Consider the following 21180-nt stretch of genomic DNA (forward strand, 5'->3'; position numbering starts at 1 on the left):
TTTGAAAAAAATAATAATTTTACCACAGCAAAGCCAAATAAATAGACATAATACATATGCGTGTGGAGTGGGTAGGGGGTGGTTTCTCCCAGCACGGCCGCCAGGTGAACGACACAGCCCTTGGCGCCTTCGCATATCCTAGGTTGCAGCACCGGGGGAGTTGAGGGAGATCAGTGGAGGCATTGAGTTCTATGGAAGTTCTATGCAGCACAGTCCAGAGCCTGATAAGAGGTGTTCGTTTATCAGCCAGCTCAGTTGAGCTCTGTCACAGGTCCACGACCTTGGGGAAGGGATGGGCGGGGAGGGGGACAGAGTGTCTTTGTTTCCATAACATCCCAGGAGAAATATGAGATAGTCGACCTTCCAAAGCCAGGTCCAGATTCAGATATCAACATTGTTTTTGGGTCAGGCTGAACTCGTAAATTTCCGTGTCTGCCTTCATAGTCTCGCTAGTAAACTCTCTCATGGCGACTCCAAACAGCCAAATTTGATTATTTACGCTGAAGTCGAGCTTACAACTTCTCCAAGATTTATTCCTTCCAACCGTACGTGGAAACTGCCAACAGCACCACATATGCACAGTCTTGAGTGTTGCCAAGCTCGGTATATTCTCGACATTCTAGGCAGCTTAAACAGCTGCTGATGTTTTCAAATTTGTCGAGAATCCACTAACTCCAAACTGTAAAATCCAGTTATCATAGATCCAATTATGTTTCTGTTGAGGTAAGAGGGTACTCCTTCACCCTGACTGCCTGTAGAGAGAAATTGATTAATTTCGTTGAGCGACCAGCTGATCAAATCCATCGTTAAACAATTTGGAAGGTATGAAAAAAAAGGGACTCCAAAAAAGGTTCACAAGACAAAGAGCAAAGCAGCGACGGGTGAGGGACGGAGCAGAGGAGGATGCGTCTGCCTTACACCGAGAGCAAGCAAGAAAAAAATGGAATGGAAATTATTGAGTCAGAGTCAGAGAGAGTCAGAGTTTCTTTATTGTCATTCGCACCTCATGTGGTACATGTGGTGGAGCAAAATTATGTACACAGGGTCCCAGTTACATCCAACAATAAAATGACTAAGAAAAACAGTAATAACATCTAAGATATGAACTAAGAAAAACATCAACTAAATATACACTAAGCACTCATAACATAAAAACATTGAACATCAGGACAAACATGAACATGAGTCTGTGAGCAGATGTGCACGCATGAACACATCAACATTGAAACAGATCAGCAGCAACATGAAACAGATCAGCAGCAACATGATATGGTTTTTCACAGTGATTATTCTAGTTAGAGATTCATGAGTCTAACAGCCTCAGGGTAGAAGCTGTTCCTCAGTCTAGTGGTTCTACACTTAATGCCCCTCAACCTCCTTCCTGAGGGGAGTGGGGCAAAAAGTGTGTGTGCTGGGTGAGTGGGGTCCTTCATGATGCTGGTGGCCCTCTTCCTGCATCTGGAGGTGTAGATGTCTGTGATGGTGGGGAGGCTGATTCCAACTTGGGGAAATAAATGGAAGTTAGGTTGTGTCAATTAAAACTAATTATGGTAATTCCCCCTCCCCAATTTGTATTTATTTATTCCTGGTTTAATGGCAACAAAATGCAGATGGGGTGGTGCTATGAATACTTTATTAATCAATCTTATTTCAAGTTGAGACAATAAATCAATTAATCTGATTTATTTATGAAGCATTTTTATGCCCATAGTGTAACACAAAGTGTTTTACACTGGATAAAATCAAAAATCTTAAAAAAGATAAACGACAAACAAATAACAATAGAAAATCACAAACAAAATCATTAACAGCAATATGTTGTTGAAGTTTGAACAAAGATAACTAATCTGTAGCAACAGAAGGAACTGAGGAAACACCATTTCAGTCATGAGAAAATGCCATAGTAAGTTAATAAAATATTAAATATAAACATCACACAAAACATGTATTAAAAATAAAAGTAAAAAAAAACTGATTTTTTTAAGTTCAGCATTTTGTTCTAAATAATTCAGCAGCTTTGATCTGAAATTATTCCATGTTTATCTATACTCCATAATCAGGCCGATGCAGCGTCGGACAAGGAGCTGTGTGCGGCGCTGCACGTCAAGTTGGACAAGATGAAGAATGAGTGCGATAAGCTGGCAGCACAGCTGTGCACCAAAGAAGAGGCCCATTCACTTCTGCACAGAAAATACCAGCAACTTAAACAGGAACTGGAAGATAAAGTAAGTCTAAAATCTTTTGCCATGTTTTCCTGCTGTAATGACTGTCATTACCAGGCAGATTATAAATGCAGACGTTTGGTTGCTGTTCCAAGCTGTTTATGCTGATTAGAGTGACAGAGATGGTTCAACGAGTCTGCAAGCACAGAACATAATGTCATACAATATGATTCACTCTATTAAGTGTCTTAAGTACACAGTGTAGTAAACTGCAGCATGAACTTCATTCACTGTGCCGTTTTTGAATTGCAGCATTAAGTTTTAGCGTTATTGTATCTAGCAGCTAAACAAAAACACAATCCATTTGACGATGTGTAGTCAGGCGGGGTGTTTCATTTCATTGTATTTATGTTTGCAGTCCATTTTCAGTTTTTAGAAAGATATTCCAGCAGTATCTGTTTATTTTGTTGTGTCAGCAGTACAACTGTACTGACTTTATAACGAGTCTTATCTCCCTCTAGCCTTATAATTTAAGATATGTTAGAATCCAGTAATGATACAAACCTAGGAGTTTTTTTTAAAGGTGGGTACCTGTTTTATTTTCTATTTACATGCCCCCTCTAGGCTCCATCTTTAGGTAATTGTAACATATCTTTTAGGGATGCACGATATTGGATTTTTGGCCAATATCCGAGATGCTGATATGTTAAAACTTATTTGGCTGATAACCGATACCGACATTTTATATATGTTCCTTTGTCAGAACATATCTCTCTTATTTAGGCTTATTTGCTACAAAAAATGTGCAACAGCTGTAAGAGCTGGTGACATATATTCAGTAACAGCCATATGATATGCATAGCACTTCAACTTATATTAAATGAAAAGTGTTAAATGTTATTTATTAGCATGAGTCACCTGTGATGCTGTCTCACTTGTGGAGGCTTGTTCCAGGTTCTTAGCTGCAGTGCAGGATCCTCTGCACTCCTGTGCATGAAGGACAGACTTCTTAAGATCAAAGTTTTTGTCTATCCATTGTGCCGAAAGACTAATCATGCTAACGGGGCTAACACGGCGTCTAAATGTCTGTGGTAAAACTCACCCAAGTGCTATCGGCTATTAGCTTCCTGATGACGTCGGAAATGACGGCTTGTAACTCGGATAAGGCTACATCGGAAAAATATCTCCGACTGGGGATGATGTAGAGAGGCTCAACATAGTCCAAAAACCTTCGGAATCCGACATCCTCACCAACGAAAAATATAACTTCCACTCCGAAGACATTTTGAATTTTCCTCTCCGTCGTGAGTTCAGGTAGGTGCACGTGAAATCATCACGTTGTACTGCCGCTGCAGACATCCTTGTCACTGGGTTGTCATTCAACAACAGCGTCTTTTGTATCAACAAGTTATTTTGATGGAATGGCCGATGTCCGATATTGAACTTTAACGCTAATATCGGCCGATACCATGCAGATAACATCGTCCATCCTAATATCTTTTTCATTCCTACTAACACGACACTAAGCGCTACCTTTAGTAGACCATTCCTTTTCACTAAAGCCATTGTTTGACTGCCTTACTGAGGTCAAAGCTTGGATGGATTCAAAGCTCCTAAATTTCTATGAGAATAAAACTCAAGTTTTTATTTTTGCTCCTAGTGGAACCAGCAGGACTTTTCCCTACAGATTTGAGTACCTTGGAGCCATTTGGAAATCTCATGTTTAAAAAAAAGGGTGGGGTGGGGTAATATTTTATTTAAATTTTAACTTTGAGAATCAAAATAAATCATAGTAAAGAGATCATTTTTATTATAATTTTTATTAATAATGGTTCACACTTTTTTTTACCTCCCAGTTGTATTGTTAGTTCAGAACACTGCAGCTCATCTTTTATCTCAAACAGATCTCCCCAGAGCTCGCTTCCCTTCATCGACTCCCTGATGGCTTTAAATTCATTTTAAAGTTTCATTGTTGACCTATAAGACTCTGAATGGACAGACTCCTGTAAACCTGTCTGACCTCCTGCAGCCTGATGTGCCCTCAAGATCCCTTATGTTGACAAGAACCTGGTTTTGGATTCAAGAGTTCAGCCAGCCACCAAGAACGTTTAAACAGTTTTATTGTTTTTAAGCTGCTGGTGGGAGTCTGAATCCAATGATGGGAACAGGTCTGCAGAGACCGCACAGTTAGTGGGCTGTAGGTTTCAGGAAATGTGCTCAAGGGCAGAAAACATCCACTAATCTTCTCAGGCAGGTGAGGCAAGATGTAGAGCCACCTTTTAGAGCTTGAGGAGACGTGTCAGTGATGGTAGTGATGTCACCGTAAGTGGTGGACGAGCAGCTGGAGAGGGAGGCCTTTAATGCTGTGAGTAGGCCTGTCACGATAAACAATAAATCGATTAATCGCATGATAAATGAAAATCATCAACCTCCTTTTCATTTATCGGCTTTATCGTTTCTTCGTGTCTCTCTCTTTCTACTGAAATCACTGGATGACAAAAGGCTCATCTCTGGTGCTCTTCACTGACCACTCCCTTTCTCTTTTCTCTTTACAATCTGTTGTAACCGTCCAAAATTGTGTTTTTGAATTGTTAAAAGCAGCTAAGCTGAGAAGCTAAGCTATGAGCTAAGCTAACAGGCTGACCTCAGGGGGAAAAAAAACTCTGTCTTGTCGAAGCTCCAGAATTCATGGTTCTGCCTTCGTGTAAAAAGTTGTTTTTCTCTGCAAAAAGAAACTGAAGACTTGTTTACTGATTTTTTTTATTTTTATTAAAAGCTTTCTGTAACAAATGCTATTCTAAAGAGCTAAAACTAAACCGAACATCTGCCATTTTAAGAACAGAAAAACAGGAATGAGACAGCCCATGTCACATCAAGGGGCCTCCCTCCCATTTTTCTTAAAGAGAGACGCTGTTCACTCCCTCACTATCCATCATTCAGTTCAAACAGTCTTATACTGCCATCCAGTGGTCAGAAAAAGGTGCTACACACAAAAATAAACCAACATTTCTTCTTAAATTTGACAATAATTGCTAATAATTGTCAAATTTCAAACAATATTATCGTTTATAGCAATTATTTCTGAGACAATTAATCACCCAGCAAAATTTGTTATTGTGACAGGCCTAGCTGTGAGTTGATCTGACAGTGGGGCAAACTTTAATCGTGGTCCGAAAAGAGAAGCAGGGGTCAAACACGTGGAGGCAGAGGTCCGAGAACAAATTCAGAGGAGAATCCTTAATCCAAAATCTGAAAAGCAAAGAAGGGTCATAGTTACCAGGGTCAGAAAGGCCAAATAAAGCAGACGTGGGGCAGACAGAACCAAGTAGGTATCTCTGCAGACAAATTCGGAAATTTTGTTTTTAGCTTTTGTTTTGGGCATTATCTCGTTACAGGACTCATGATCTTTAATTGAGACCAGGCTTTTTGACAAATGGGAGCAAGTTTCACTTCAGATGCTTCATATTTCATTGTACCCAGACCACACTCAAGGTAACCTGTGTCAGGTGCAGCCTACAACCCAAGAACAAAAGATATATAATCTTCTTGTGTTTGACAGCAGATATAATGATGTTTCTTAAAAACCTTCAGTTTTAAAAAAGAGCTGACATGACTTACCTAAAGAGCAGCAAATACAGCTAACTAATCAGTGTTTGCCCCCCACAAACACCTATTCTCCAGAAACGTCCACTTTTGGCCTGCAGAGAACCCCTTCTCGACAAGACGCAAATCCAAGAAACAGGCGTGAAGTCTAGACAAAAAGAACAGGCTTGGACATGGAAGATGGTTGGCCATCTACTAGCAAAAGTGCCCAATAATCCGGCAGAGATCTTGCGTGGATGGAGCTCTTATAAAGAGCAGCAGGTGCAGAGCATGAGTGCTGATAGCGGCGGGGAAGTGGGCGTGGCAGGTCCAGGCTGGTCCACCGAGGTGATCAGGTCTTTTCAGCTGTAGCTCCTAAACTACAGAACCAGCTGTCCTTTTATATCTGCCAGGCTTCAACTGTTGGTGTTTTTATGTCTCACCTTAAAACACATTTGTACTCACTGGTTTGTAATACTGCACGAGTTTACATTTTTTTGCTTAATTTTTATGTTCTTTTCTGTCTCAACTTATTTTTTTTTTTGCTTTTATTTGTGTTGTTTTCAAGGTCTCTTGTGTTTGGTATTATTGTTTTACTATTTATTGTTTTGTTTGCAGAACTTTGGCCATTGGTAGTTGTTTTTAAACGTGTTCTATAAAAAATTTTAAGTAGCACCGCATCAGCATAATTTTTTTTCTTCTAAATAGTATAAAGGTGTGAAGTATTAAGTCCAGTTCATCACTCCTACAGACCCCTGATAAATTGTATGTGGCTTTTTCAGAAGAGCCACGTATTGATTTGAAAATGGTTGAGTGAAAAAAAAAACCTGGTTCCTATTAATAAAACACAGTTTATTATCTCAGTGAGGAGATAATGATTTATAGACCACAAGCAGGTTCGCCAGGTTCCTGTCCTCTGATGCATCAATTGTCTTCGTTTTTCCGATATTTTTGTCAGTCTTGACCAGAACAGGAAATAATGTTTGTTTAAACTAAATTAGAATGGCTCTCTAAGGATAAGTATTGTTTTTGTAGTAACTGTAAAAGTTGAACTTTTATTATCCAATCAACTTTTTTTTCGTTCAAACTTTTTTTAACCCAACATTTTGTAAGCTGCAAACTACATGACCAAACATCTCAAAAAGTTTGTTCCCCATGCTGCTGTTGTCATCAGACCAGGTCAAGTGAACTGAGACGAGCATCTGAGTCTGAAATTGTGAGACTTGACCAGAAGGTGCTGCAGCTGGAAGCAGAGCAAGAAACCATCCTTTCGTCTTTGGGCAAAGAACTGGACTCGGCCTGTCGTAGCCTGGCTAGGAACGGAGAAGACAAGCTACAGGTATTTCTTTTATTACTAGTCTTTTATTTTCCCCAGTGCTGTTTGGCTTTGTTGTATTTAACAAGACATCTAGTTTCTTTTTTTTCTTTCTTTTTTGCAGTGAAGGTTTAAAACAAGCACATTCACAATATGTACTTACACAGATACTTTCCCAAAAGTCTTGACTTGTTCTGGTCCATTGTTAATTCTCGGTCTAGCTCTGACATTTAACAAACGCTTGAGGGAAATCCTTGGCTCTTTTGTTCACTGGATGCTACACTAAAGTGAGATGCCTATTAGGAATGAACAATTTATTAATCTTTTTTTTTTCCATGTCAATAATTTGGAAGTGGGGACAACAGCTGAAGAAGAGGTCCTCAGACCTCTGCACTTACCATTTCCTTTTAGTTCAGGGCCACTCTAAGACTTTAACATAAGAAATAATCTCTTAAGCAAATCATGTCTTTATCCTGAAACCTCTTCTTGGTAGGACCAAAACACCAAGTTGTCCAGAAGTCAAACTTTCTTGATACCCACACTGTCTTAATTAGTACGTTTCTTTCAGCTACTCCCTTGTTCAGTGCATGCCACAACAAGTCAGCTTGCATGAAAGATATGGCAAATGTTTTATGACAGATGCCCTTCCTGACACAACCTGGGCTCGAACCAGCAACTTTAGGATTACAAGACCACGGCACTGACCGCCAAGCTACCGCAGCCACACACTGGCTCCTTTAAATGCAAAGGAGCCATACTCTGATCTAATAATGGTCAATCAGGTCATCTGGACAGTTTATTTTTTGTGGAAAGATGTTTCACCCTCTATCCAGAGGGCTTCATCAGTCTGAGAAGTCCCAAGTAAACTGTTTTCCCCACTAAGCAGTACACTCCTTCAGCTGAACTCCTCATCCTTTTCCTGAAGGTGAATATAGCCAGAATAAGCTCAGTTCAGCTGTTTGTTACCTTTTTCCTTTTAGCCATCCTATTTGTTAAAAAAAACAAAAACAAAAACAAAAAAAACTGTAGTATGAGTTTTTATAACTGCTTATTGTTGTTGCTGTTGTCCATTGTTGTCATCTTTCTTTGTTGAAATCAGGTCTCTCTTGTAAATGAGTCCTCGAGGCTCAATGGGATTTACCTGTCTAAATAAAGGTTGATTGTATTTGCTGCCTTATTCCTTCGGTCATTAAGCGTAACTCAAGACAATGGTAGGTTGTGTGTGAACATACATTAACTGGTAAATGTACAACAGACTGTACAATGACACATCACTGCAGACCCTGATTATTCTTTTGTTCCTTTATGATCGCTCTTGAAAAGAGTAACAAATGTTCATTAGGATATACAGACATGGTAGTGTACTGTGAGTAATGTCTTGGTAAGCCCTTGTTTTGTCATCATTTACTGGCATTAAGTACTAACAAATTGTCACATCTACCAATAGGTGGGAGTAATCAAGCTGTTTTAGTGTTTTTAATGGTAACAGTGCTTTTTTTAGCCAATAAACAGTAAGGGATCCTGTGTTGTCATCATATTCTGTCTGGTTTGGCAAAATTTGCAATGGCCAAGCTTCACTGTTAAGCCACATGAGACATCAGGACCATATTCTACAGTGATGCATTGGCCTGCTGGGAAATGAGTTAACACAAACAATCTGACTGACAAATGTTTCAAAGATGTACCGGTACTTGTTAATACCTGCAACCTTCTCCAATCAAGGAGGTTATTTTCAGTACATTTACCATAAGTCCAACAAAGTTAAGTCAGGTCCTCTGGATGGTTTGTTTTTGTTTAAATGTTTCGTCTTTCATCCAAAAGACTTCATCAGTCCAAGGAGACACAGCAAACTCAAGTCTTATAAATAGCACCTTCTATTAACTAGCAACTGGTTGACCCACTATGTGATGGGTAAGCCCTCCAACTTTGTTGGATTGTTCTACCTGGATTATTGAGCATGAATCAGGATATTTACCGTAAGTCTTTATCCTGATCAGAGGCACATGCTATGCTTTTTTTGTTGTTGTTGTTTCAACACATTGTCAGTAATGCTGAACAACTGCTGAGATGAACCCCTCCAATTTGAACATACGAAACTAATGATGTTTAATGTTTATAATATTGCCATATCGTAGATGTGTGTATTTATGTTCTGTTTAAAAAAGTTTTATAAACTCTTAGTTTAGACCAGAGAACAGTTTGAAGTCATGTAGGGCAAAGTTCATACATATCAATATTTACTGATCTAAATTAATTATCCCTTCTGGGGGAGTGGTGGTGCAGAGAATAGAGAAGGCAAGCCTGTGATCAGATGGTTGCCAGCTCGACCCCTCGACCGACAACATCAAAATGTCTTCCCTCATTTGCTCCACTCTGGGCCCTTAAATACGGCCCTTAACTCCCACCACATGCCCCCTCCCCAGACTCCCTAGATGGCAGCGCTCTGCTCCACACAGTGGGCTGTGGTAGCTCGGTGGTCTGGTTGTGTCAGGAAGGGCATCCAGCGTAAAAATAATTGCCATGTCTTCATGCGAGTTAGTTCGCTGTGGCGACCCCTGACGAGGGGAGCAGCCGAAAAAAGAAAGAAAGAAAAAGCAGCTTAAATAACTTGCCCAAAAATTTGTCTAAAACTCTTACTGAAACTAGCTTTGGAAGTTTTTTCAGTCTCACAAACATGTATATGAGGACACACCTGCTCCCCAACTTGTTAATGCTAGTTTTCCTCTGCTTCTCAACACTTATTAACCCAGCCTGCTCTTTTCTGCTGGATTTCTGTCTGGTCCAGTCTGATTGTGTCAGATGGGAGCCAATGCCTCACCTCGTCTGTAATCCATCATGTCGAAAACAAGTCAAACTTAGCAGTGATTAGCTAATGAGTAGGCTCATTAATTAAAAAAAGAAGTTTTTTCAAGTTAAAAAGTATTCGATGCCAGAGACTTTGCTATGTGTAACTACACAAAATCATGTTTGAGCCTTTGCTTTGAAGCCAGTTTGATACAATTTTCAGAAAGATTTTTAGATACCATATTATTCTAGAGGTGACTGCTGTGACACAAAGTTGTGCTTTTTGGTCTTTTTAATTCCCTTCCTAACACAGTCTCCTGGAGTTGCTCTACCAGATGTGAGCTTTGCGTGTTTGCATACCAAAGCTTTTTAGCTTCAGATCAGTTGTGATGTTGTGCACAGTTACTAATAATTAACTCCCGGAAGGCCTGGATGTTCATCCATCATTTGTGACATGAACAGGAGAAGTCTTGGATGAGTTGTGGGCAACTATAGCTTGTTCTTGCTCATCAAAGTGCTAGAATGTATACTGCTATCTAAATGTACACAAGTGTATATTTAGTAAGGTCAAGGTTTCAAGGATTCAAGGTTCTTTGTCATTCGCACCCCATGTGGTACATGTGGTGGAACGAAATTATGTGCACAGGATCCCAGTTACATCCAGTAACAGTGCTCTATTACTTTCAGCACCTTTTTAAACTTATGTTATCAGGAATGGAGTATGGTTGCATGTTGCTGTTACTTTTTCTTGGTCTGTGTTTGAACTGCTAGCCATGGGTTGCATGAATGCCATGAGCAGCAGAGCTCGTACTATAGTTTTTCTTTTCCTACTTGTACCACTAATACATCATTCCTGCTGTGAAACAAATGTGCTCAGATATAGTTGGGTTTATCAGCATGGCTTTATTAGTTCAGTACACATACCGGTACATATTGATGCATACCAAAGAATTTCTTTACAAATGCAAGTACTGTTACAGTAAAACCCTTGTCTATGGGGTACTTTACAGAATCACAAAACAGTCACATTTATAGACTTCTGACATCATTAGTCTGAACCTGAGGTACAACTCATACAATGTCCACTTCATGTTTTATTTGTCTTTGTTCATTACTCCTTTTGGGGGAAACTGTGGCTGAGTGGTTAGATCGGTCATCCTCCAGTGGGAGAGTTGGGGGTTCAATTCCACCAGCAGTCACATGCTGAAGTGTCCCTGGGCAAGACACTGAACCCCTCATTGCCTCTGACGTGTGTCCCATCAGTGTATGAATGTGATAAAGCTCTGATTAGTCTTTGTATAGATCTAGTAGAGTGCTGTATGAATGGGTAAATGAGGCACAGATTGTGTTGTAAAGCACATTGAGTATCTTGATAAGATAGAAAGACGCTGTACAAGTACAGTCCTTTTTTATTTTTTGTTTTCCTCTAAAAAGTTTCCCTGGCTGTTGTGATTCTTATTTTCCCCACTTTCAGCCTGTTTCATTTTTAAAACACTGGCTGCATAATGTGTATTGACTGCTTCAGGATTTCTGTGAAAGAAATCGTTAGAACAGTACCAAACAAAATTCAACCTTTTAACCAGAGAGAACCGGGGGGTTGGTGTTGCAGTTGTTTTTTGCAGACAGATTCTAGATGTGCCATCTTTTGGTTCTTCTTATCCGTTCCCATCTTCCACTGTTCGCTGAACAATAAAGAGAAACACAAAGTGAACATCTCTTTTTAAAGATTTTCTACTTTGTCATCTGCACTTGCTGTTAGTCCTGAAAGACCCTCCATCTGTTTCTATCTGAATGTTTCCATCTTTTCCAATTTCCCAGTAGGAGGTGAAACAAACATATGGCTTCCAAGTAAAGGAAGAAAATAAACCTCACCACCACAGATTTCCTCACACTCTGAAAGAGACATAAACCGTGCAGTCTCATATTTAAATTAGCAGTTGCTAAGACACTGGTGCAACGGCAGTTCTCTTTTAAAAAAGTGGTATTTCTTTTCATTCGAAGCCCACAGACAACACTTTCAACTCCTTGCCTACTTGTTATGTTTTTTAACGGTTTCACCTCCTTTTTGTCTGCCGCTGCACCAAACAATCTTTGATGGTTGGAGAAAAAGTTAACAGAACCTGAACGAGAGGCTGAGGCACGTTTCATCTCCCATCGCAGTCACACGCTCTACCTGTACACTACCTGAGACAGGGACTTCTGCACAGCACCTCGCTGCCATACTTGAAGCTGCCAAAGCAACATATTGGGATTATTTTTGGGGGGTTTCAAATGACAGCCAGAAAAAGTCTCACTACACCTGTGCAGCAATGATTTTTGCTTGGAATCAGAACAGAAAGGATCCAGAAAAATCAACAGTTTTCCACTTGGAGTCCACATACATAACCTGTCACCATGTTGTGGAAAAAAAGCTACACTTGGTTTTTTTTATTTGTTGAGATGGGTTTTTTTTTTTTTTTTTTTTTTTTTTTTGCTGTACGTGAGTTTACACTTGTGAATTCATGTTTGTCAAGACGTTTCTTTAAACCAGTCCTTCTCAAATAGTGGGGCGTGCCCCCCTGGGAGGGTCTGGAGCAATGCTGGGGGTGGGCACATGTGACCCCAGGGAACATTTTGCGGCAGAGAGTAGTTTTTTTTTTTTTCACCATTCTCATTTTGTCTGGGTGTATTTGGCAACTGTTTGTTAAAATCCGGCAACTCTCAGTCTTACTAATAATAAAGTTATGAACAAATATGGCTGTCTTGTCGTTTGAGGAGCCATGCTTGAACCGTGTCGCTGTGACACCTCCTCAGCTGGTGACGCTCTGGACGCTTGTCCACCGCAGCACACATGCAACAGAGAATACACTCAAAGCGAGAGCATTACCTGCCCCTCTGCCTCTTTTGCTTTAACAATTTTTTTAGTTTGTCAAAGCACAATTTTTGTGTGTTTTTTTTTTTTTAAATTCATAAGTAATGTTTAATAAATGTTAGGACTCTATTCTTCGCTAACAAGTCCTCCGCTCTGGATGCATTTCACCCACAGCTCGCAGCAACAAAGAGTATAAACTCAAAGCGAGAGCGACACCTGCCCCTCTTTCCTCTTTCACACTGACAACATTTTTTAGTTTTATCGATTGTCAAAGCACTATTTTGATGGGTTTTTTTTTTTTAATTTGTTGTAAAAACCGATGTTTAACAAATGTTAGGACTCTATTCTTTGCTAACAAAGTATATTTTATGTCATTAAACAACTTGTCAGGATCTTCTCTTGTGAGCGCATCCCCCCCCCCCCCAAAAGCCAACCCGCTCTTGAGCTCTTTGGGACTTTTCTGCTGTTGCTGCTCTGAAGTCCAGGTCCAGCTAAACATTGAGCAGGAGCTGAGCGCTGCAGGATCATGTTTCAAACTCTGCTTCAAAAAGCCGTGCACTGTAAAACGTGCTCATTGTAGCCATTAATCCTGACTTCCTCATTTTGATTAAAAAAATCAGCACAAATTGTTTTATTCATTTTTGTTTTCTAGGTCAAAGTGTTTATTATAACACTCCTGACTTAAAATGTTGCTGATCAATTTGAATTTATTATTATTTATTGATTGTATTTAATTTAATTGTTCAGTATCAAATGGTCAAAAATGCTTACAGTTTAAATAAGGATAGTTTTTTTTTTCTTTGTTGTAAGTTGATCTATATTTCTTTCTTTTTTATTTAATGTTAATAAGGACACAATGTTATGCAGAGGTGTACTTATAATAATTTTATAGACAAATTATACTATTTACAGTCGCAGTAGAGAGTTGGGGGGGGGGTACTTCTTCCTAGGGGGGGCTTAACAGAAAATAATTGAGAAGCACTGTTTTAAACAAATGTTGCCTGAGGGAAGTCGTGTTTAGTTGTTTTTTTTAGCACACTTACAGGAAGACTCACCTAGTCACAAAACTAACCCCTGAACCCCCCACATGCCTAAAATGCCTGGAAAAAAAGTGCACCCAAAATAAATTAGAATGTACTCCCTTTGCAATATGTACATCCCTTTGAAGTATATTCAAAAACTTGGTCTCTTTGTAAATGCAAATCTTTGAATTTCTATCCCCAGCAGTCAAAATTATTGTAACTACCGGTATAACTAGATTGTAGGTTTTGAAATTGGAACAAACAAAAATCAAACACTTTTTCGTGCCCTGATGCTTTTGAATTATTTTATGTTTCTGCATTAGGATGGAATGAGGTATAGACTGAAAAATCTCACATGATTATAGATTTAAATCTTATTTGTTGCCAGTTCAAATTTGATAACAATAGCACAAAAAATGATTGTTCTGGACGTGGGTTTTCTGTGGCCATGTCCATGAGTTTATCAAAATACTCAATTTGGGTCTCCAAATGGATTTCAATCTCAAAAGGCAGCAACGCCTGAATGCTTCAGCATCCAGTCATCAGTGAGGGCTCTAATGAACGGTGATATTTGGAGGAATCATGTTCTCTATCCACATTCTCTGTCAGCATGATTGAAGTACAGCAGGTCGTGCATAAACAGTTAGAGGATGCACAACAAAGGTTTACATGAAAAGTTTACATGAACTTCACATTGTTTTCTTGATAATAAATTAATCAGAATATCACATATAGTTAGATTTTCTCAGTAATCTACCGTTGCTTTTGACTGGTTTAGAAGCTTCTAAACAACCTGATGGGAACCTTTAGATTAAGGAGCTAAAATCTGAAGGAGTGCATACGTTGACAAGACATACTTAATTTCTTTAGCACAAATTTTTAGCTTCATAATTGGACGATATGTAATAATTTCTTACTACCAGTTGCACTCACATTTGCAACACTAAGTAATCTTACCGGTATACTTGTTATTGAAATGTGGACGCAAAAAAAAAATACATAAAATGCCCAAATGTACTTTTTATTTCGTGTGGAGGACGTCCATGAGTCAAAGTATTACTGAGCTTGATAACGAGGTGCGCACTGTCTCCTGGCCGCAGGTGCAGCAGGTACTGACTGCTGCTGCCAGGAGGGGACAAGAGACGCCGTGTGTCCGTCCGTCTTGTCTGCATTTGGAGCTGCAGCGGTCAGTTGCTGCACACCTGCTGTCGCATGTGATGGTTTGAATCCTCTGCTGAAGCAAATGTATTATGAAGAAGCTCCGCTGCTTCAGCAAGGCCTCCTGCAGACTGTTGAACAGTCGTCATTATTTTGAATGAAAATAAAGCTGCCATTGTTCAGTGTCGTGAGCACACCAACCGTAACACCTTAACACACCAACTTCCATTTCCTGTGAAATCTTTTTCCTTTTCATGTGACAGCTTTCTTTTTAAATGAGATGCCTTCCTGTTCAACCAAGATCACGAGATGTTTTCACTAGTGTGCATGAAAGGTTTTCAGTATAGTATGGGAGAGTTATATTTCATATATATGCCAACTAATTCTGTATTTAGTCTTACCTGGCCTCCCATACCCACCCCCACACACAGCTGAAATACAACAAACAGTGATGTATTTCCTTCAAACATCTAAAGAACATGTAAACAAACAGCAGCTGGATATAAAAGTTTCCACTTACTTTTGAAGAACAGTATGTCCTTGAAGAAAGAAATCTTATTCCTCTGAATATTATCCTCTCTCCTCCTGATCAACTCCAGCACCTCGTAGCTCAGCTGTATTTTCTCTTTTCAGTTCTTTTTGGCATGTTTAGCCAAAAAAATAAAAACATAGTCTTTTGCCTTTTTGCATAAGCGCATCCACACACACACACACATCAGCAAAATTTACACATTAATTTTCTGCAGCCAGATTGCACTGAATCTTCACTTCTTTTCAATCCCCCGTTCTATTCAACACGTTGGTGTGAAGGAAATGTACTTTCTTATATCAATAAACCTTAGTGAAATGATCGAGTCTATCAGTTGGATTATTTTAGCTGTGCAGCACAGGGAGCCAGACACATGGGCCAGTTTAGTCGTCTCTGGGTGTAGCTCAAAGAGCAGCCCCTCTCAGATGAAGTATCTATAGAGGGATGGGTGTGGTGGTCTTGGGGGAAAAAAACTAAATGTATACAAAACTACGGTAGTTACACAGAAACTGATTGTTACACCCTAGGTCAGAGCCTAAGGTTTTTCACAGAAAAAAAAAAGAAAAACTATAAATGGTTATGGCTAGATCAAGGTTTCATGTACAAAACAGGTTTGTGTTGATAGAAACAATTATAAATACAAACGTGGAGAGTAGTGAGTAAAGGCAGCATCAAAATGAGATGTGGTCAGTTTGTCCTCCAGCAGTCTAAGCCTAACTAGCATAACTAAGGGATTACTCAGGACACACATGCAAACCCTAACTATAGGATTTATCAAAAAGGAATGTCAGAAGTAGTAGACAGATATCCTGATAACTAGGGGTGTAAAGGTACACTAAAATCACATTTCAGTTCGGTTCAGTTTCAAGGAGCGCTCGGTTCGGTTCATTTTCGGTATAAAAAAGGCCAAAATAAAGACTTGCAAAATGTTTATTTTGAAAATATGCCAAGTAAACAATACATTTCTATAACAATAAATAAAAGTGACCCATTTGGATGATATTTTAAATAAACGTCACTCTTTAAAATAAATAAACTTTACTAACAATAATAAAAATCTTAATAAATACAATAACAGTCAGAACCAGAACAGTAAGCAGCAACAGACTGTTTACAATCGAACTAATCAAGTTTTAAGTTTTTGGCCAAAAAGACCAACTTGTCCACATTTTCTGTCAAAAGCACAGGTCTAGTTGAACAGTAGCAGGAATAAAGAGGTAGTACTTTGCTAATTTTGCAGTGTGGCTGCATTTGGCCTCATTACTCACAACCTCTTGGACCTGCTCTCACCTGTCCCTGGAAAAGTTCAGAGTTCACTCATCACACACTTCTTAGCTGGAGGTGATCTCTGGTGGATTCCCCTGAAGAGGAAGAAGACTCAGCTGCTACCTCTGTCCCAGACTGAAAATAAAAGACAACGAGGTAAAAAAAAAAAGAAGAGTTAATAAGATTATAATTATAAAAAAAAAAGTTAATTAGATAATAATAATAAAATAACAATACCTCTTCTTGAACAGTCATCATTTGTTATGAGGTGGTTAAATCTCTCGGTCATCATCATCATGTGGCAGGGCTTTAAATCTGTGCTCCAAGGCTTGTTGACCAGTTTTAGCTTTTTCATAAGGTGCTGGTACAACTGTTTGGCTGAAGTGTTGACTTGATGGGATGTTGGGCTCAAGAACTTTAAAGCCGGCGCATCAACAACAGAATACGGACGTAGATCCAGAGCGTTAAAATCTCCTACAGCTTGTGTTATTGCTTTGGACCAAACTGAATTACCTGGTAAAGGTTGTTTAAATGCTGCTGTTATCGTTTTTTGCTCCAACCAAGCTGCTATTCTGTAGAAGAGACATTCACGTTCGGATGATGTCGTTCCAAGTGCATTAACAAGTTAGACGTGTTGCCTGTGGCAGATCCATTCTTTGTGAAACAACGTCGACACACAGCTTTGGATTTGCACTTGTTTTTTTAACAAGAAAGCCATAATGTTCCCAAACAGGAGACCACAACGAGATGTTAGGCTGCTAATGCTGCGCGTGCTGCAAGACTATAGTGCCGTGCTGAAACACACTTAGGAACTTTAGTTCCGTGGCACATAATCTCTCGTTAATAAAATTTAATGAGTCTAAAAATAACCGAAACGGTACACACGTGGACCGAACTGAACATGCTGTACCGGAACAGTCCAATACACCCACGTGTACCGTTACACCCCTACTGATTACCAACCTCTGCCTCTTATTTTACTTTTAGAAACTCTAGGAACCACAAATAAATATGAAGTCGGAGAGCCAAGTGTGTTAGGAGACTATGTAACAATAAGATCTTTATTGAAGGGCTGAACAATTAATTGCATTTGCAATAATATCACAATATGATAAAAACAAGATTTTCTAATCGCAGAGGCTGTGATTAGACTGGTCACTTGATCTGGTTACGTGACTTGCGCGTGAGTGGAACAAAGCAGAGCAGGGAGTGGGAGAAGTCAACACTGCACTTTAACCAGTTGCACAATGGCATCGCTTGACAGAAGCTGATGCATCTGAAAGTTTGGTACCAAAGAGGGGCAGCACGTCCGTTGTTTGGAATTATTTTGGCTATAAAAAAGAAGACGCTGCACAACGACATGTATTGTGCAGAATCTGCCTTGCTGCTGTTGCTACCTCTTGAGATAAGACTAAAAATCTTTATCAACACAAAGCTATTTATGATAGTTGCATGGCTAGAATGCCAACGACCAGTGTTTCAACTTCAAGTAAGCAAAGTACCAACTGACAAGGATCACTGACTGAACTGTTCCAAGGTATTACTCCGTATGAACATAATCCGAAACAGCAAGCGGAAATAATCGAGCAGTAACGGCGTTCATAGTGAAAGATGCCCATTAATATAGTGACCAAGCCTGAGTTTACGGCTTTGGTAAACACAATGGATACGCGGTACAGAATGCCCCCGTGCACACATTTTAGCCAAGTTGCTATCCAGGAGCTAAACAAAAATGCAGAAACGGAGTTGCAGCAGAGCTGAAAACAGTGGAGTTTTTTGCAACAGAAACAGATTTATTGCTTGTGTTCGTTGAAAAATACATGAGAAGAAGACATTGAAAGAAATCACATTCAATCGCAATCGCAATATTGAGGTAAAACAAAAAAACGCAATTTGAAGCTTTTCCAAAATTGTTTAGCCCTAATTGTAAGATGGCTGGTTGTTGAGAGCTTTGAACGTTACAAGTAAGATTTTAAATTCTATTCTGAATGTCACTGGGAATCAATGGAAAGAAGCTAAACCTGTGATCTCTCCTTCTAACACTCATCGGAACTCTAGTAGTGGCATTTTGGATCAACTGAGGACTTGTTAAAGATTTTTGGATCTCTAGCTCTAAAGGATTACTAAAGTCCAGCCTGGAAGGGATAAAGCTTGGACCAGTTTTGTCTGCATCATTGTGGGACAAGATATTTGTAAATGTATTTAGACCCAACTTGTAGTGCAGATGCAGACAGAATACTAAGGTATATAGTGGAGTGTATTTGGCATCTTTCCACTGGAAACCATCAGCCTTGCCTGATACCACAGGGTATTTATTATTTCACCACTGTTTCCAAGAGGTCACCTAGAATTACTGTAATTTATTCTGCAGACACCAAATCTCAACAAATGCTCTCGTCTGCACTTATAGCATAGAATAATGAACAGGAAAAGTGTCTTTGCTGAATGTCTATTTTCACAAGTTGTTTGGCCATATGATTGTTATGCAAATGGAGACAAACTTTGAAAGAGGAAAATGCAAATTGGAGTACATTTGCATTAATGGATGGAGAGTGAATAAACTGGTCTACATAGTACAATTAGGAAGACGTTAGATTTGTATTTACATTAGAAATTATTACACTTGAGCAACTAAATATCTTTGTGTTCCCCTTTTTTACTCTCCCTCATGTTCTTGTGAGCTGTTCTTTTGTTGTTGAACAGACTGCAGTCAGTCGGGTGGGTCTAGTATTGGACTGTGCTCTGTTTTTGTAATATTACAGCAGTCCACTGATTCAAGGAGCTTCTTTACTGTTGAAACACTGGGAAGAGGCAGGGTGAGCTGTTCTCGTCTATAGAAAGTAAATAATTTTACTTCAAAATATTTTTAGTTAATGATTTTTTTTTTTCATTAAAGAAAATTGCTATAAATGACTGAAAAGTGGATAAATCTAGTGACAAAAACACAAATTTGGTAACAGTTTAACCCAATAAGTACTCCTCCTGCAGATCATCATGCATTGATTTTGGTCTGAATCGATGTGCTGCCTGCAGCTCTACAGCAGCAGAATACTTTTATATTTAAGATGGTATAAATGTGAATGTATTGCCAAATATCTTTGGCTGCTGAAATGTGAGCTGCCCAGGCAAATATTTTCAGGGAATTGAAGCTTAACACTTCATAACACGCCGATAAAGTCAAGCTGTAACTGAAAAATATATCTATATTTTACTTAGTTTTTTTAGTCTACAAAAAAGCTTGACGCATTATGAATCAAATATTTTTTTTAATGATTTGAACATCCACAGTAGTTTCAAACAATTAAAATAATACTGGTAAGCTGTACTCGTCTCATATATTCAGTTCCTGTATTGCTACTTACCTGGAGAGTTTACGCTGTGGTGCACAATAAATATTTTGATAGGCTTCTATAAAAAAAAAAAAACAGTAGTCCTTCTTTATCGCAGGTATTTCTGTTCTCAGTCCACTCGCGATAAGTGAAAAACTGCAAAGTAGGAATAGTAGTACACGTAGTAGTTTATTTTATATATATACATAGCATATTGTGATAAAGGTCATTATTTTCCATAATGTAATGATAAAAATGAAACTTTCATATATTTCAGATTCATTGCACACCAACTGAAATATTTCAGGTCTTTAATTGTTTTAATACTGATGATTATGGCATACAGCTCATGAAAACCCAAAATGCCTGTCCCAAAAAATTAGCATATCATGAAAAGGTTCTCTAAACAAGCTATTAACCTAACCATCTGAATCAACAACGTAACTCTAAACACCTGCAAAAGATTCCTGAGGCTTTTAAAAACTCCCAGCCTTGTTCATTACTCAAAACCGCAATCATGGGTAAGACTGCCGACCTGACTGCTGTCCAGAAGGCCATCATTGACACCCTCAAGCAAGAGGGTAAGACACAGAAAGAAATTGCTGAACGAATAGGCTGTTCCCAGAGTGCTGTATCAAGGCACCTCAGTGGGAAGTCTGTGGGAAGGGAAAAGTGTGGCAGAAAACGCTGCACAACGAGAAGAGGTGACCGGACCCTGAGGAGGATTGTGGAGAAAAGCCGATTCTAGACCTTGGGGGACCTGCGGAAGCAGTGGACTGAGTCTGGAGTAGAAACATCCAGAGCCACCGTGCACAGGCGTGTGCAGGAAATGGGCTACAGGTGCCGCATTCCCCAGGTCAAGACACTTTTGAACCAGAAACAGCGGCAGAAGCGCCTGACCTGGGCTACAGAGAAGCAGCACTGGACTGTTGCTTAGTGGTCCAAAGTACTTTTTTCGGATGAAAGCAAATTTTGCATGTCATTCGGAAATCAAGGTGCCAGAGTCTGGAGGAAGATTGGGGAGAAGGAAATGCCAAAATGCCAGAAGTCCAGTGTGAAGCACCCACAGTCAGTGATGGTCTGGGGTGCCATGTCAGCTGCTGGTGTTGGTCCACTGTGTTTTATCAAGGGCAGGGTCAATGCAGCTAGCTATCAGGAGATTTTGGAGCACTTCATGCTTCC

General features: G+C 39.4%; 1 protein-coding gene across 1 annotated transcript in view; it reads left to right on the forward strand.

The window, feature by feature from the left end:
- Nucleotides 1-21180, forward strand: part of LOC119417841 (centrosomal protein of 128 kDa) — a 166813-nt gene that overhangs the window by 106730 nt on the left and 38903 nt on the right. Inside the window, exons 17-18 of the mRNA XM_037685096.1 lie at nucleotides 2061-2225; nucleotides 6919-7083. Of these exons, the coding sequence (XP_037541024.1) occupies nucleotides 2061-2225; nucleotides 6919-7083 (330 nt within the window). The remainder of the gene's footprint in view (nucleotides 1-2060; nucleotides 2226-6918; nucleotides 7084-21180) is intronic.

This window comes from Nematolebias whitei, chromosome 12, assembly GCF_014905685.2.
Source record: "Nematolebias whitei isolate Nwh7 chromosome 12, NemWhi1, whole genome shotgun sequence".
Classification (NCBI taxonomy): Eukaryota; Metazoa; Chordata; class Actinopteri; order Cyprinodontiformes; family Rivulidae; genus Nematolebias; species Nematolebias whitei.